Here is an 18,562-nt window from a genome sequence, read left to right on the forward strand (position 1 = left end):
GGGAGATTTAGAATGGGGTGTTTAAGTTTAACATGTTTCGTGTAGGATTCCTACACAATGTGGATGATGGCAAAAGCAATTGTGTGGGAAAGCAAACTCCATGCTTGCATATTACTTGTTGGCAGAAAGAATGGTGTTGGAATGGTAAGGCAATGAAAGCCAAAGGTGGTTAAAGGTTTTTAACTGTATGTGTACATAGAGGGTGGGGTTCATGCTGTGAAGGCAATGTTGCACAGGAGCAAGAATCATCTAGGTAGAGGTATCTGTGCTTAGAAATGGGAATGCGTTGATTTTTAATGGATTTTGTGCATATGCAAAATTGGATGTCTCCTGTCCAAAAAATTGTGAACTTAGTCAAACTACACTTGTAAAGTAGTGAAAGCAAAACTTGCATGATTCTTAACAGTACCTCATCCCAACGGAGCAATCGGATCAGGATGTCAATCTTTGAACATATCCCTACCCATCCATCTGATAACAGCCACACAGGGGGAACACTGTCACTGTTGTGGAAGAGTTGGAGGCTTTGGGATGAAAGAGATTGCCCTTAAGTTCACTCAAAGGACTTATAAATCCAATTGCACAAGAAATATGAGTGGAATGATCCCATGAATCAGGGGACTGAAGAATGACCAGCGTTACCGCAGAAGAGCCTGCATGAGGTGGCAACAGAATTGCGAATCTTTGCATAGCAGAGCAATGCAGAATGAACTTCCATCTTGAATTGAGATATATTTTGTGATCTGCATTCTACAGTTCTCAGGGAATGGAAGTTCACACTGCATGGAAAATTCTAACTTCTTAACATGAGGTGCTCAATTATAACATATGGAACTAATTTTGCATTAAGCAATTAAGTAACTACAGCAGAGATTAATTCATTTATACATTATCTTCTGCGCTCGTTACTTGTTCATTGAACTACCATACTGGTAGTAATGTCTCGAGTAATGACGTTCGCATTGATTGTACTTGGAAGAAAGTTTTTAAAGCTCTAAGAAAATGTCTGTCTTGCTCCTGTTTACTCTCTCTCGAAATAGACACAAAATGCTGGAGTAACTCAGTGGGACAGGCAACATCTCTGGAGAAGAGGGGTGACGTTTCAGGTTGAGACCCTACTTCAGACTGAGTCACGGGAGAGGGAGACTAGAGATATGGAACAGTAAGGTGTGGAAATGACAGGTCAAAGCAGACGATGAGCAGGAGGAATTGCAGAAGGAGAGCAGCGAGAGAGGGTGTTGTAGAACTTTTGTCAGAGAGAGGAGGAGAACTTCTTCAGAGTAGGCATATCTTGAGGAGATTATGCACTGGAGCAGACAAAATGTGTAGGAAGGAACTACAAATTCTAGTTTATACTGAAATTAGACACAAAATGCTGGCGTAACTCAGCGGGACAGGCGGCATCTCTGGAGGGAAGAAACATTACCCATTCCGTCTCTCCAGAGATGCTGCCTGCCCCGCTGAGTTACCCCAGCATTTTGTGTCTATGGTGTAAAACAGCATCTGCAGCTTCTCCCTACACACTCTCCCTCAAAGTTCCTTACAGCTGTGGTGACAATATTGGCTTTATCTGCAGATCTGGGTGATAAGACTATGAATGATGAGCAAGGATATTTTGTTGTGTCAAACCATTATCTAGCTTTCCCTTCTCTTTAGACTCTGGATCTTCTCATTGTCCTTCCCTGACTCTGGTTTCATGAAATGTAATCTTGTTCACAGAAACGAGGTGATCAAAATTCCAAAGAAAAATAATGCTTTTAGCAGATGACTGAAAAGTGGGATTAATTTGGATCACAGTCCAGTTTACAAATAGAAGTTTTAAAATATGAAACATTTGCTTACTTTATCATACCAATTTTTTGGCAAGATTATTCCTATTCTCAATGGCCTACTTTGTGTTGCTCTTTGATGTAAACTTTCTTCCTGCCTTCCTGAATATCCTGTGCATGCCATAACCTCAATGCTTAGAAATATCCTGAATTTATCCTGCTTAATGTACAAAATATTGTTTTTCTGTTTGTTTTAGTTGTCCATGTGTTTACTGCAATAAGGAAGTAAAAGATTTAATTATAATTTTCAAAGGTGGCTGGTCAATATTTGACATCTGTGGTAAAGCCAATTGGAAGCACTTTACAAAGTTATATACAAGTATCATTACAGCTGGAGTCTGGTCCCATTGTATCTATTTCCAAGCTATTGATACATGTACAATTTATGACATAAAAGCCCCAATCTATGTACATCTGCAGTCAGGTATTCACTGAATGTACGTTCTGCTGGTCTGAGCAGAAAACAGCTGATTATTTTGTGTAATCCTGATTGTTTACAAGTTTTTCTTCTCTATCTTAAGAAATGTGGGAAAGTGAGCCTTCAAAATTTCTGAGCTATCACTTTTTTTAATGCAGACCTGGGATACAGAACTGGAAAGATCTTCAGAATCTTGGGCTTCACAGTGTTACTGGGAACATGGACCTGGTTACCTCCTACCAACTATAGGGCAGAATCTGGGTGTACACTGGGGCAGGTATCGTATTCTATTCAAGAGAACACCTAAACAAATTCAAATTGGTTCTGCTATTCACCTTTTGTCTTAAAATTGTTTTAATTTTTTTATTTTAAATCCACAGATACCGGCCTCCTACATTCCATGTTCAAGCTTGGTATGATGAAGTTAGCGATTATAGATATCCTTATCCTCAAGAATGTAACCCTTGGTGTCCCTTCACGTGTGTTGGTCCAGTGTGTACCCATTATACTCAGGTATGCTTAACTCGGATAAGATCATAGTAAACCTGCAGGAAATTGAACACACCCAATTTTGTCTTAATGTAAAATGCACATGGTTGGGATTTTCACCTTGGTAGAAAGTACATGGGAAATTGGTATAAAATATGTTCTATAGAGGTTGGGACTTAAAAGACAAATCTTGCACTTTTGTTGTTCTTTCCAGAATGTCAGGACATCTGAAAGTGCTTTACAACCACAAAAAAACTCTGTCTTCATAAATTGAGAATAATGGCGATACATTTGTTTGCAGCAAGCTCCAATGTGTAATGGTGAACAGACAATGATTTTTTTTTTTATGGGTGAAGGATAAATATTGACCGCATTCACAGGCAAACTCTTCTCCCCTTCTTTGAATTGTGTTGTGGGATCTTTTATATTAGCCCAAGAGGACAAATGAAAACTTAGTTCAATGCCACATGTGAAAGTGGAGCATTTCCTTTGTACTATATTGGAATGGCAGCTTAGATTATGATCTGAATCATTGGAGTGAACCTTGAACCAGGGCTCACTGATTGAGAAGCAAGGGTTCTACCATTGAAGATAATCTTGAGAGAAGGTGCGCTGCCTCGCCCCAGCCTCTGCTATATCTTATCTGTATTTCATAACACAAAGTTACCGAAACAAGGACAATGTTTCACCACTGGAACTTTGGTTCATTATCTGTGTGACTATCTGGTGAGGGTGCAGTTCCCACAATGGCCTCAAAAGTCACCTCAAATCCTATTTCAAAAAAGGAGTACTCCTCAATCCCAAGGGACTGCTGAAGTAGAGAAGAATTGTCATTACTGTTTAGTTGATGTGATTCTCATTCCTTCCTGTCATGCCTTTTAGTAATATGAGCAAGTTGTCAGATGCAGCATATGTTACTTTTCTATTTTGTTTTTTTTAGGTAGTATGGGCAACAAGTAACAAAGTTGGCTGTGCCATTAATTTATGCATAAACATGAACGTCTGGGGCCAGATATGGGAACAAGGGGTCTACTTGGTTTGCAATTACTCCCCTAAGTGAGTATGACTGGGAGAACTGGTTAAAATGAAACTTTGACGTTGGTATATTTTTAAGAACCTGTATAACCTGTAAACATATTATTCTTCAGGGATTACAACATATCTGTAAACGGTCAAACATTCATGGTCATTATATTCTGGTTATGGAATTAAGCCGAAAATCACATGAAAGTAATTTACGTGAGGTTTTGTACAAATTACGTGACAGTTAACCATTCTGAAGCATCACCATAATAGCACATCTAACATGAGGCATGAATTTCAATATTAGAATTAGACCACAGTCTGGAAACTTCACCAGGTCTGAAAAGCAGCACTGCATGAGGCCATTGCCATCTTTATGAGAGTTGTAGGTTTGACACAAAGACTTTTATTTTTTTTTTAGAGATACTGAGCGGAAACGGGCCCTTTGGCCCACCAAGTTCGCGCTGACCAGCGATCACCCTGTACACTAACAATGTCCTACAGACTAGGGACAATTTACAATTATAACAAGCCAATTAACCTACAAACCTGGATGTCTTTGGAGTGTGGTAGTAAACTAGAGCACCCGGAGAAAACCCATGTAGGTCATAGGGTAATATACAAACTCCGTATATACAGCACTCATGGTCAGGATTAAACCTCGATCTCTGACGCTGTGAGGCAGCAACTCTGCCACTGCTACTCCACAATCTTTTTCCATTAGACACCTTGCAGGGCAAAGTAGGCAACGAAATAGAACTGAATATGTTAAGAGATGATACATATTTTAGGGGTTGGGGAGATAATGATTGAGGGAGAAATATGGATTCAGCCAGGGGGATTGAAGATTGTTTTGGTTGAGACTTTGGAATATTGGGCAAAAAGCGGGGAAAGGGGGCATTAGCAGCACAGTGATGGTGCATTGAAAAATATGTAAATTGCAGATACCCCATCTGGAGCACAGGTCAGGCCATTTATATTATGATTATTATTCAATCAATAATGTCAATGCAAGCCCCAGCCTTCAGTTAAGGCTGTGACATACCTTGGCCTTATAAACACAGAATGGTTTTGTTCAAGCTGTTAGATGCCACTGCATGTGCCCAGTGACCTCATATGTTGAGGAGCTAGAACAAATCACAGCACATCAAGTACCAGATTGCAATTAGCAATGTGATTGTGTTAAAAAAATATCATTGCCTATTATGCAAAAATTCTGTTTAACACTCAGAAATTCTAGACCAGAACATTATGAATATTTCTGTTGAAGAATGAGGTCTGTGCTGATTTGTAACTTTGAATTTCAGTTATTTACTAGACCAAGTGCAGACCCGTTGGGTCTGTTCCGTCAACGTGCGGTTGTGGGGGGGGAGGCGGCATGCAGCGTCACACACACAAACTATCCCCCCCCAGCACTCGCGCTAATTACCCCCTTGATATTATATTAATATTATTAATTTGCTCCATTTACCCCATAACCACCCTATATACTGACGCATAGCCCCCAACTTGCAGTCACATCGAGGGAGAGGGGAAGGGGGGGGGGGTGGATAGAGAGTGAGGGCAGATAGAGAAGGGGACGAGACAGGGGGAGAGAGACACAGAGGGAGGGATATGCAAGAGAGAGAGGGGGAGGGATGGAGGGTGGGGGGGGGGGGGGGGGAGGAGGAGGGGGGGGGGGGGGGGGGGAGGGGGGAGGGGGGGGGGGGGGGGGGGGGGGGGGGAGGGGGGGGGGGGGAGGGAGGGGGGGGGGGAGAGAGAGGTGGGGGAAGGGACTTCAACCAAACCCAAACAACCATTTGCAGGCAGTGCTTTTTTACTTCAAATTAACCATATATTCATTTTCAAACCACATTATGGGTACTCACAGCTGTGGAGACATTTGTTCAGTGTCATTCAGAGCTCTGACTGAGGCACACCACTTGCAGAGACTGATTGAGGCACACCACTTGCAGAGACTGATTGAGGCACACCACTTCCTGGTTTTATAGTCCCTCCCCCTCCGTCCAGCAGGGGCAGCAGAGAGAATGGGGAATTTTGTAAAAGCATTAATATCTCTGTCATATTTCCTCGACGGGAAAAATCCTCGGCACACATGCAGCGGAGGGGGTCTCTGAGCGAGGTGGCCAAAAATGACATCCGTAGGTGGCGGCGTTCTCTCGGAAATCGCAGCACAGATCGCCAAAACCGGTCAAGAACATAGTTTTAGTAATATAGATATTCAGCTTTATTCTCTGGGTTCTGATGATCATCTGAACAAATTTTTCGATTACATTATTTTCCTGTACTTATTCCTTCATATTTATGTATATCTACGTGCAGTGATGCAATTCTGACTGATTCTGGCGGAGAGTCAAGTCAAGTCAAGTTTATTTGTCACATACACATACGAGATGTGCAGTGAAATGAAAGTGGCAATGCTCGCGGACTTTTGTGCAAAAGACAAACAATCAAACAAATTATAAACACAATCATAACACACATATTCTTTTACATAATAAATAGTGGAAGGAAAAACGTTCTGTAGAGTTAGTCCCTGGTCCCTAAGGAAGATATCCTTAGAATGTGAATCTGTAAACATTTGATGACTTACTAAAAATTAATTTTCATAGCAAAGTAACTCCTATGTTCTCATATTTTTATCTAAAAAAAAAAGAAGATTCAGAAAAGAATGAGTGAAAACTATGATTTTACAATTGTGTCAGAGAAAATCACATTTTTATAATGGTATCAGTATCAGTATATCTTTATTGTCATTTCCTGAGTACTCACATACCCAGAGGAAACAAAAAAACGTTGCTCAAACAGTGTCCATTCAGTGTGCAGTACAAATAACAACAAATAAATAGAAATAAAAATATATATCATGAACAAATTTAAATTAAACACTCTACTCTCTACTAAACGTCAACAGGCGTTCCGATCGACAACTGCTGCAGTGTGTCCAGGTTGATGGTTGGTGCGCGATACTTTGGCAGGGGGCTAAGTCCGTTTATCAGTCTTATAGCCTGCGGGAAGAAGCTGAGGAGCATCCTGCTGGTTTTGCAGCTAATGCTCCTGTACCTCTTCCCAGATGGCAGGATGGAGAATATGTGATGCGATGGGTGGTAGGGGGTCTTTGATGATGGAGATGGCTCTGTTGATACATCTCTTCCTGTATATGTCCAGCAAGAAGGGGAGTGGAGCACCAATAATCCTGCTGGCGGTCTTCACAATCCTGTCAAGTTGGTGCCGTTCGTACGCCTTGCAGCTCCCGAACCAGGAAGAGATGCCGTTGGTTAATGTGCTCTCGATTGTCCCCCTATAAAAAGTTCGTAGATGTGTAGTGGGGAGACCTGCTTTACGTAGTCTTCGGAGAGGGTGTAGTCGCTGCTGGGCTCTCTTGACCAGTGCTGTGGTGTTGGTTGTAGACATCAGGTCATCTGACAGGTGGAGTCCTAGGAACTTCACGCTGCTGACCCTTTCCACATCGGCTCCATCGATGTGCAGAGGTGTATGGTGTTGTTTTCCCGCCCTCCTGAAGTCAACCACCATCTCCTTAGTTTTTCCCACGTTGAGAATGAGGTTGTGGGATTTGCACCATCCTGTGAGCAGCTCCACCTCCATCCTGTACGCCGACTCATCATTGTCACTGATGAGACCCACCACTGTTGTGTCATCAGCGAACTTGTTGATGAAGTTGTTATTGAGTCTAGCAGTACAGTCGTGTGTAAGCAGACTAAACAGCAGGGGGCTTAGGACACAGCCTTGGGGTGAGCCAGTGCTCATGGCTATGGTCACGGCTATGGGAATACTTTTTTAATGCATATTATGTTTTTCTTTTCAGGGGAAATTGGTGGGGCCATGCTCCTTATAAACATGGGCCTCCCTGTTCTGCCTGTCCTCCAAGCTATGGGGGAGGCTGTAGGGAGAATCAATGTTACAAAGGTATGTGCTATTGGCTTTCTTTTGCTTTATAAATCTTTGAGTATTGTTCATAAGCAATGATCTATCCCTTTGACATCCCAGACACGGGCATGAATGTTTTAAATAGCCTTGCTATAAATCCAGCTGAAGATTCCTATAATTTAATTAAATATAATTCTTTGATTTTCATTATCTGCAAGGGCGGATCTACTATGAAACTAATAAGTCTTAAACTTCAGGGATTCTAATTCCAGAGGGGCCCCAGACGCGACTATAGTCCAGATATTCTTCAGATTTAAATCGGAATTCTGATATTTTTGTTTTCCTAGAAATGAATCTGTTTTTTCATCTCGATTGAACCCCTTGCCTTGACTAAACTTCACCTCACACTTAAACCTCGCCTCGACTAAACCTCACACCTCACACATAGTCCCCGCCTCTAATAATCGCCGCCTCCCATTTCCGCGGGGAGGGACTGCGGCTGCCACGGGCAGGGTGGCGGGGCTCAGACTCGATGTCAAAGTCAGTCCGCGCCATGCTCCGTGCTTGACCCCACCCCACTGGCCGGAGCTGTTCCGCTCACATGATGTGCCGCCAACGGCCGGGTGGAGGGCTATTAGTTGAGGCGTGGATTAGGTGTGAGGTGGAGTTGAGTCGTGAGGTGGGAGGTTTAGTTAAATTGAGATGTGAGGTGAGGTTTATTTGAGGGGCGAGGTTTAGTGAGGTACGGTTTAGTCGAGGCGAGGTTTAGGTGTAAGTAGAAGTCTGGTAGTGAGGTATCGTCAAGGCGAGTGGTTTAGTGAGGCGAGGGATTAGTCGAAGTGTAGGTGAGGGGAAGTGATTATAGGTGAGGTGAGGATAAGTCGGTGTCTGAGCTCAGGAAGGGAGGCTGAGGTGCTCCTGAAGGAGACGAGACAACTGCCATCTGTGGCAGAGAATTCCACAAATTCACAACTCTGGGTGAAAAAGATTTTTCTCATCCCAGTGCTAGGCAAAGAGACATTTCAGGTAACATATTTCTTGTAAAGATTTTTTTAGCTATATGAGGCAATTTATTGAAACATATAAGATTATTAAGGGTTTGGACACGCTAGAGGCAGGAAACATGTTTCCAATGCTGTGATAGTTCAGAACCAGGGGCCACGGATTAAGAATAAGAGGTATGCCATTTAGAACAGAGATAATGAAATACTTTTTCCACATAGAGACTTGTGAATCTGTGGAATTCTCTGCCTCAGAAGGCAGTGGTCAATTCTCTGGAGGCTTTCAAAAGATAGGTAGAGCTCTTAAAGTTAGCAGAATCAAGGGATATGCGGAGAAGGCAAGAATGGGATACTGATTGTGGATGATCAGTCATGATCACAGTGAATGACGGTGCTGGCTCGAAGGGCCGATTGGCCTACTCCTGCACCTATTGTCTATTGTCTATTTCATGAAATTGATATCTTTTGGGGGTTATTTTACTGCTTATGTGTTAGAAAAATTCAAAGTTTCTGTTGTGTAAACTACCAGCAGAAAGCTTGAGAATCACTTTCAATTTATTGAAAATGCAGGAGCTTCAGGGGGCATTGCATCATGAACCCCCACTGGGGTGCTGCCCCTGGACCCCGCCGGGGGCCTAGCCAGCCTCCTGGACCCCCGGCCAATACTTCCTCCTTTTTTTCTGGAGGTGAATATCATGCTTAGTCCACATTGCTTAAAACATTTGGGTCTACTGTATGAGAAGGGGTTTAAAAAAATGATGATATTAACAATATAGTGTAATTCAATACAAAATATTAGTTAAGATTGATTGATTGACATAATTTAATTGATATAATTTATATAATTTAATTGCCACACAACCAGGGTCGGTGGATTTTGGGTTGCCAGCAGCGGTACAGTAATAAAGAACACACAACCACAATAAAAATTTTACACAAACATCCACCACAGCATTCATTACTGTGGTGGAAGGCGCAGAATAAAAATTAAACGGTTATTAATGTATCATGTAGGCTAGCTGTAAACGAACAAATGTTAAAATTAAGGATATTTCATTATATATATATATAATACATAATAATTATTAATAATTTAAAACACTATTAACATTTATGACAGAAATTAAAATTTGTGGTGACATGCCGTGGAACAACACCATTGAAGGAGATAACAGTGGTTACCCAGACCTCGTTGCTGGTTGCGAAGGGGCCCCCAAAACAGTTCAAGCTTCAGGCCCCCCAAAATGTAGGTCTGCCACTGATTATCTGCATTATGTTTTATTGTATATTTTGTATGTTAATGTCTTGGGACAGTGAGCGGTGAATCCTGAAGTACTGTTTGGGTCTTATTCTCCAGAGATGCTGCCTGACCTGCTGAGATACTCCAGCAATTTGTGTCTATCTCCTGTTTGATTAAACTTAGTTTACAAAAAACTCAAGATTACGTGCGGTTTTCTCTTACTGGCAAGAACTCGCTTGGGCAGGTACTTCAAAAGGACTCTTTTGAAGGGTTATTTATCAAAAACCTTGTTTGTCTCATCCATATCCATTTTTGTTTCATTTTGAAGATGATGGCACCAGCCATTACTATCCTCCTTCAGAACCAGAGCAAGAAACTAATGAGGTTGAGAGACAGACCACACAAACTCAGGAAACGCAATCAAATGCACGAATACGACCAGATTCCACAAGAACAGAGCACCTTGACGCAAATGAGATAATAAATACCCAGCAAATGTGTAAGAACAACTTATTTTATACTTTCAAACAAAGACAAGATATAATGGTAAAAGAAACCTAAATAGAAAATATTGCCGGTCGGACAGCATTTGTGGAGAGAGTAAAACAGTTAATGTTTCAGGTCATTTAGCTTTCTTCAGCAATGAAGAAGTTTGGGAAGTAATAGGTTTGAGGCAGAGCAGAGTCATAGCTTTTCATTGTACTTTAGAACATATGGCAGTACTAAACCTAACCCTAATAGAAGGTGAAAGGAGGAAAGAAAAATAACGTCTTTAATAAGGGTGGAAGACAGAGGGAATTAAATGACAAGGGGTGATTGTGCAAAATAAAAAGTAGCGCTGGAGCAAAAAAGCAAAAAATGATTTTGAGGTGAAAATGAAAACAGAATAATCTCGCTTAATTGTTTAACAAGAAGATGTGTTATTTGTTTTGAACTTCTAAATTTCACTGGAATGGCATGAAAGGCCAAGGAAAGTCCCAGTGGTTCGAGCAAAAGATGGAAAGAGAATTAAATTAGGCAAGTGACTGAAAGTTCCACGACTCTTCCCATTGAAAAGAAATATTTAGCAAATGTCTCAGCCAAGTTGTTATGGGCGCTCGTAGGTAAGTGAGATGGGTTTGTAAGTTAGTGTGAAAGTATATCAGATTGAAAACAGTGGAAATGGTAATCCTAAAGGAGTATTTGGTACCATGAATATTGAGAAGAGAGAAATTGAAAGGATGATCTTTGCATTCCTATTGATTGTGGTGGAAGATGCTGTGGGATTGGGGAGAATGTATTGTAAATGAGATAACGATTAACTGGGTGATGTGAGGGATTGAATCTTTGGAATGCTATAAGAAGATGGAATAATGTTTTCCAGTCCCATCTTAGTGCATTACATACCTTTTCACAGGATTATATCTAAAGAACTGGTTTGCAGTGTTCAGAAATCTGAATTTGCCATTTATTTGAAAATGACGAAAAGATGACTGCTGCTTGTAGAATTATGCTATAAAAAGGCTAGCCTTAATTGAACATTAAATTTAGTTTCATTATTTTCTTGATTGTAAAATATACTGTAGTCGCATATGATAAAATCGCATTAGAATGATAAAATCACATAGCTATGATAAATTTTCTTAATAGACTGCGAGACTGCATTTGCTGAGTAATTGAATTCCAGAAGCCTTGACACACCGTGGCCATTCTGAAACTGTTCCAGAAAAATCTAAGTGATTTCATTATTTATTCTGCAGCTCAGTTGGTATCTTGCGAAACCAAGCTACGTGACCGATGCAAGGGAACGACTTGTAATAGGTGAGAAGAGGAGGCAAACCTAATTTTCTATACTGCTTACCACCGTAACGGGTCCTGAGAAATATCCCACACATTAAAGGATGGAAAAGTAACTGAAAAAGAACCAAAAAAAAGTCTAAAACTGCTTACTTTATTTTGTTCAGTTTAAATTTCTACTGATTGAGAATTCATGATTTTTCATTGGCATTCAGATGTATTATGCATACAATTAGTGTTCTAGGCAAAGTCATAACATTGTAGAAATAAAGTAGGTAAGGACCCAACTTTGAATTTATTGCATTTCTTGCAGATATGAATGCCCAGCAGGTTGCTTGTACAGTGAAGGAAAAGTAATTGGGACACTGCATTATGACATGGTGAGTTAAAATAAAATGAAGAAATGATTTGTTATATTTCATATTAGAGTCATAGTCATATAGCACAGAAACAGGCTGTTTGGCCCGGTTTGCCGGTGCAGATCATAGTGCCCTAGTCCCACCTGCCAACGTTTGGCCAATATTCCTCCAAACTTTTCTTTTCTATGTTCCTGTTTAAATATGTTGTAAATGTTGTTATAATTTCTGCCTCAACGACTTCTGACAGTTCATTCCATGTATCTAAACTAAACTAAACTCCTATGCTCCAAGGAATACTCAGGCTCTTAAGCCCTGGAAACATCCCTGTAAATCTTCTCTGCATTCTTTCCACCTTAATAACATCTTTCCTATAGCAGAGTTACCAAATACTGAACACAGTACTCCAACTGTGGACTCACCAGTGCCTTGTACAGCTGTAACATAGCATTCCAACTTCTCTACTCAGTACCCTGACTGATGAAGTTCAATTGTTCTCAGTTTAGCGTTAAAGAGTTATATAGCATAGAAATGGTCGTTCTGCCAAACATGTCCATGCTGACTAAAAAGTCCAATTCAAGCGTGTCTTAATTGTCCGTGTATGGCTCATATCTCTATGAATCTTTTGTATCCATGTTTCTGTCCAAATGTCTTTTAAATGTTGTTATTGTTGTTATTGTTTCATATAACCTTAACCCTCTGAGTGAAAAGGTTGTTCCTTGGGTATTTACTGAATCTTTCTCCTTAAACCTGTGCCCTCCAGTTCTTGATTCCCTTACCTTTGGAAAGAGTCTGTTCATTCACCCTATGAATGCCCTTCTGCACTGTTAATGACATCCTTCCTGTAGCAAAGTGATCAAAGCTGATCATTACATTACAAGTGCACTTCACCAACATCTTATACAGTCATCAACATCTTGAAAAAGTTAGTTTGTTAAGTTTTGAAAGATGAAATCTTGTTTGCTCACTACAGTGTAAAACCAATTTTCCAGGAAATACGCCCAATCTTACTGCTGACAAATGTTGACCTAACTGTATTCTTAATGGATGATTTACAACATTTACGCAAGACTATCACAATTTTCACAAGTAAAATCAGATAGATGATGAAAACATTTGACTGAAAATGTTCCACTTTAGCGGTTTCTTAATTCAATGAGAATTTGATTAGTGGTCATCGATTTTCATGCCTTTTACAGACAGCATTTGATGCTTACATTTTGTATTAGGGCCTGATGTGCTCAAATTACACCTGATGCCATAATTAATTTGTTTGTTTTTTTTAATTATTCTGGAAGTAACAGGTAAAACATGTTTTTTAATCTATATATTAGAAAACAAATGAGCCTATTTATTTCCATTTTTAATTATGTTCACTAATATAATCAATGCAATGTTCAAAAAAAAACATTAGTATATAAAATGTTGGTATCTCATTCTTCCCTTGTCAAATAGATGTTATCTACCTGGAAAAGAGAAAAGGGAGAGAGAAGGAATTAAAAATGATAAGGTTAGCAGGGATAAATGAGTGGCAGCACAATGATGCACCACTTTATCACACAGAGTATGTGAAGGAGAGAGAACAAAGAGGTGGAATGAGGAGGAAAGAGGAGGAGAATTCCTCCAACTAAGCTACTTGCTACATTTCTGATTTGTCTATTAATTCCAGAGCAGCATTATCTAATGTAGCTTGCCGGGACAGTGACCTATTTGCTAATTGCATTTGTTCTATGGTTATGTCAACTGAGCCTGAAGAAGGGTCTCGACCCAAAACGTCACCCATTCCTTCTCTCCATAGATGCTGCCTGAGTTACTCCAATATTTTGTGTCTGTCTCAGTTCTTCCTGAAGAAGGAAAAAGTTTTACCGGATGCACGATATTGAAGACATAATATTGTGATTGGTGCAATGATTGTGGGAAGATAAGGGGATTTTATGTAAGGACAGGAGCCAGAAGCATCAAAGGGGATTTTGTCTGTATTACTATTATAGAAAAGGGTCAGTTGAGCAAAATATTGAGAATGCCGAGCAAAAGTTTGGTGTAGAACAAACAATCAAAGGTGAGGGAGAGGGGTGATTAAGAGCCTTTTATTCGCACATCTGATCTTGTCATTTTTTGTTGTTGCAAGATTGCAGTCAGGCCATGGCTGCATTGCACTGAAGCATTTGATAACATCCAGTTGTAACAGTGATCACTTCTTCTTACTTGCTGGAAAAAATCAGTCACTTCCTCCAGAGGACCTCCAGAATTGTGCCTGAAATTTAGACAAAGTTGACAACTTCCTGGGCTCTATCACAGGAAAGGAGGAGGAGCTGTGTAGGAAGGAACTGCAGATGCTGGTTTAAACCAAAGGTAGACACGGAAAGCTGGAGTAACTCAGCATCTCTGGAGAGAAGGAAGGGGTGACGTTTTGGGTCTTGACCCGAAATGTCACCCATTGTCCCGCTGAGTTACTCCATCTTTTCTGTGCCTATCCAAGGAGGAGGAGCTGATCAGTGTTTGATTTCTATTGGATTTTGCTTATTTTACGTTTATTTATACTGATGAACATCATGAAATTAGTAGACCTCACAAAATATTCAAAAATGATCAAAGTACTTTATTTTTCAAAGCTGGCTGAATATCCTATTTAAATGAGGAATTTTGCTCTCATCGTTTGATCCTATTATCAACCAGTGCAGTCTAATGTTTATATTAGTTAAGTTGTTTCCTTGCCCCCTCCTCTATTTTCTGATCTGTAATTAGTTTTGCATTTCTAGAAGCTTTGGAGGCATATCATGATAAGTGATTTATTTAGGGTAGATTCCTATGAATTTAGGATTGATGATCTGCTTTAATTTAATGTACTTTTTCAGCAATCAAGCATTTGTCAAGCTGCAATGCATCATGGCGTGCTGGACAATGATGGTGGTTGGGTAGATATTACAAGACAAGGAAAGAAGCCTTTCTTTATAAAATCCAACAGAAATGGGATCCAATCATTTGGGTGAGTATTTATGTCTTCAGTTGCAGCTTATTTCTAAATCTGTGTAAAGAAGTCAACAAATAGGGGTCTACTATGAACTAGTTCATGTGCATCTCCACACTGAGAGACCAAGAACTTTTCTGTAAATCATTGTAATGTTCTCCAGGACATATCTTCTGCACAGTGTCTACATTTTAACTGCTGAGGGAAAAACAATGAGCAGAATGCTAAACATGAAGGCAGCTCAAGAGAAAGTATAGGAAATGAGGCTGAAGTCTGAAGGAAGGACAGTGAGATTGAAAGGACAGGAGTAAAGGAGAATGCTGGAGAAAGGTTGAAAGGAAGTGTTTAAAGAAGTGTCCGAGATGTATTATTTTTATAATTAAATTATTTCATCGTTATTTTACAGTTAAACAATCTGTATTTGATTATGATTTACAAATTTGCATTAATTTTTCCCATTACCAAATATTTATTTCTTCATTCCAGTAAATATAGACCTGCCAATTCATTTACAGTCTCTGAAGTACCAGGTGAGTTCTCTAAATGTAGGTAGTAAACATTTTATTCCAATCACATTTTTATTGTTAACTGTTAACAATATGTTAATTTTTCCACAGTCCAAGCTGCTAATTGCCAAACAAGAGCACATCAGATATGCACATTCAAAAAACCAGTTTCACATTGTCCACGGTAAGTGAGATTGGTTGATTCTATACTTTGTCCACATTGTAAACAAAGAGAGGCTAGTCTTCAGGTGTGGGATTGTTGAGGTATGAATACAGTCTGGAGAGTAGGGCTGGGTGCTAGAGTGGGAGCAGGGTACAGAAGTAGAGCTCCTTGGTTGACACAAGGGGGGTCAATGGTATCTCTGAGTTGCTGTAGTATCAGCACCTTCCTCTTAACTACTGAGTTTTTTGAACATTGGGATACTGGCCTTTAGCATCTAACGTTACCTTGTATTTTCATAAATGCTCTTGACATGTTACATCTTTCCAAAATGGGGTACCTATACATCTCACTACCTGCCACTGAATATGGAGATGAAAATTGTTTTTACAGATGTATTTTTAAAATCTACATGCCATTGGCAATCATGTCTGCAATTGTGGAGGCTCGAAATGCTCCGATTCTCTCCATCTTGGTCTTTCTGTCTTCCCCATAGAATAGCAAATCAAGATAGACATCAATAGGCGCAGGAGTAGGCCATTTGGCCCTTTGAGCCAGCACCGCCTTTCAATGTGATCATGGCAGATCATCCCCAATCAGTACCCCGTTCCTGGCTTCTCCCCGTATCCCCCGACTGCTATTTTAGCTCTAAATCGAGCCCTATCTAGCTCTCTCTTGAAAGCATCCAGAGAACATGTCTCCACCGCTCTCTGAGGCGGAGAATTCCAGACTCACCACTCTGTGAGAAAAAGTGTTTCTTCTTCTCCGTTCTAAATGGCTTACTCCTTATTCTTAAACTGTGGCCCCTGGTTCTGGTCTCCCCCAACATCGGGAACATGTTTCCTGCCTCTAGCATGTCCTTAACAATCTTATATGTTTCAATGAGATGGCCTCTCATCCTTCTAAACTCCAGAGTGTACAAGCCCAGCTGCTCCATTCTCTCAGCATATGACAGTCCCGTCATCCCGGGAATTAACCTTGTAAACCTACGCTGCACTCTCTCAATAGCAAGAATGTCCTTCCTCAAATTAGGGGACCAAAACTGCACACAATACACCAGGTGTGGTCTCACTAGGGGTCTCTACAACTGCAGAAGAACCTCTTTGCTCCTATATTCAATTCCTCTTGTTATAAAGGCCAACATGCCATTCGCTTTCTACACTGCCTGCTGTACCTGTATGCTTACGTTAATAGACTGATGTACAAGGACCCCCAGATCCTGTTGTACTTCCCCTTTTCCCAACTTGACGCCATTTAGATAGTAATCAGCCTTCCTGTTTTGGCTACCAAAGTGGATAACCTCACATTTATCTGCATTAAACTTCATCTGCCATGCATCTGCCCACTCCCCCAACCTGTCCAAGTCACACTGTATTCTCATAGCATCCTCCTCACAGTTCACACTGCAACCCAGCTTTGGGTCATCTGCAAATTTGCTAATGTTACTTTGAATCCCTTCATCCAAATCATTGATGTATATTGTAAATAGTTGCGGTCCCAGCACCGAGCCTTGAGGTACCCCACTAGTCACTGCCTGCCATTCTGAAAGGGACCCGTTAATCCCTACTCTTTGTTTCCTGTCTGCCAACCACTTCTCTATCCATGTCAGCACTCTACCCCGATAACATGTGCCCTAATTTTGCCCACTAATCTCCTCTGTGGGACCTTATCAAATGCTTTCCGAAAGTCCAGGTCCACTACATCCACTAGCTCTCCCTTGTCCATTTTCCTAGTTACAGTACATCTTCAAAAAATTCCCAAAGATTAGTCAAGCATGATTTCCTCTTCGTAAATCCATGCTGACTTGGACCGATCCTGTTACTGCTATCCAAATGTTCGGCTATCTCATCTTTTATAATTGACTCCAACATCTTCCCCACCACCGATGTCAGGCTAACTGGTCTATAATTCCCTGTTTTCTCTCTCTCGCCTTTCTTAAAAAGTGGGATAACATTAACTACCCTCCAATCCACAGGAACTGATCCTGAGTCTATAGAACATTGGAAAATTATCACCAATGCATCCACAATTTCTAGAGCCACTTCCTTAAGTACCCTGGGATGCAGACCATCAGACCCTGGGGATTTATCAACCTTCAGTCCCATCAGTCTATCCATTTCCTGCCTAATGTGGATTTCCTTCAGTTCTCCTGACACCCCAGCTCTGGCCACTACTATATCAGGAAGATTGTTTGTGTCCTCCTTAGTGAAGACAGATCCAAAGTACCTGTTCAACTCATCTGCCATTTCCTTGTTCCCCATATAAATTCACCTTTTTCGGTCTTTAAGGGTCCAATTTTGGTCTTAACTAATTTTTTCCTCTTCACATACACCATCATATGTCCATCAGATGGACTTAGCATACAGATGAAGAATCTGTACAAGAATGGCAGAAAGTACATTGCTTAGTGTGTTGTACATGGATTAGGATAGGAAATGTCCAAAGCCTTTTATTTAATGTTTTTCTTTTGATGAAGTACCTTACTGACAGAAAATCAGGTTACATGGTCCATGTTATTGCTGCCGCATGCTTGTCTGTTTTACTTGAACTGAAGTGCTGAACCGGTGTGTTTCCCTCCCACTTTTCAGAATGTATTGTCCACCTAATTGTTTGGAGGAAAATCCACATCTGGCTCGGGTAATTGGAACCCGGTTCTACTCTGATGTAAGTAATGGAAATGGATTTTGCTGAATGATTTTATTTTTAGTTTGTGTACAATTGTCTCAATATTGTCAGCAGTGGCAACGCTGGTGGTGCTCTGACTTGTGACTTGGACGTTTCCAGATCCAGTCCACGGCGTTGAGTGGAAAAAATGTAGACTTGCGCTCCAGTGCAATATTGAAGGCACAGTAGAGAAAGAATTTGTATGTGAATACCCAATCTGCTTTTTCAGCATAGCCTAAAAACA

General features: G+C 40.6%; 1 protein-coding gene across 2 annotated transcripts in view; it reads left to right on the plus strand.

The window, feature by feature from the left end:
• The window catches only part of LOC129696520 (cysteine-rich secretory protein LCCL domain-containing 1-like), a 44,643-nt gene that overhangs the window by 13,529 nt on the left and 12,552 nt on the right, over positions 1–18,562 (plus strand). The window contains exons 3-14 of one of the 2 annotated variants that reach the window (XM_055634510.1): positions 2,406–2,524; positions 2,628–2,760; positions 3,677–3,792; positions 7,586–7,686; positions 9,769–9,894; positions 10,217–10,387; positions 11,628–11,688; positions 11,978–12,044; positions 14,876–15,006; positions 15,475–15,518; positions 15,606–15,678; positions 18,243–18,318. In XM_055634510.1, the coding sequence (XP_055490485.1) occupies positions 2,406–2,524; positions 2,628–2,760; positions 3,677–3,792; positions 7,586–7,686; positions 9,769–9,894; positions 10,217–10,387; positions 11,628–11,688; positions 11,978–12,044; positions 14,876–15,006; positions 15,475–15,518; positions 15,606–15,678; positions 18,243–18,318 (1,218 nt within the window). The remainder of the gene's footprint in view (positions 1–2,405; positions 2,525–2,627; positions 2,761–3,676; positions 3,793–7,585; positions 7,687–9,768; positions 9,895–10,216; positions 10,388–11,627; positions 11,689–11,977; positions 12,045–14,875; positions 15,007–15,474; positions 15,519–15,605; positions 15,679–18,242; positions 18,319–18,562) is intronic. The other variant, XM_055634511.1, reaches the window with a different exon arrangement.

Source organism: Leucoraja erinacea, chromosome 4, assembly GCF_028641065.1.
Source record: "Leucoraja erinacea ecotype New England chromosome 4, Leri_hhj_1, whole genome shotgun sequence".
Lineage (NCBI taxonomy): Eukaryota > Metazoa > Chordata > Chondrichthyes > Rajiformes > Rajidae > Leucoraja > Leucoraja erinaceus.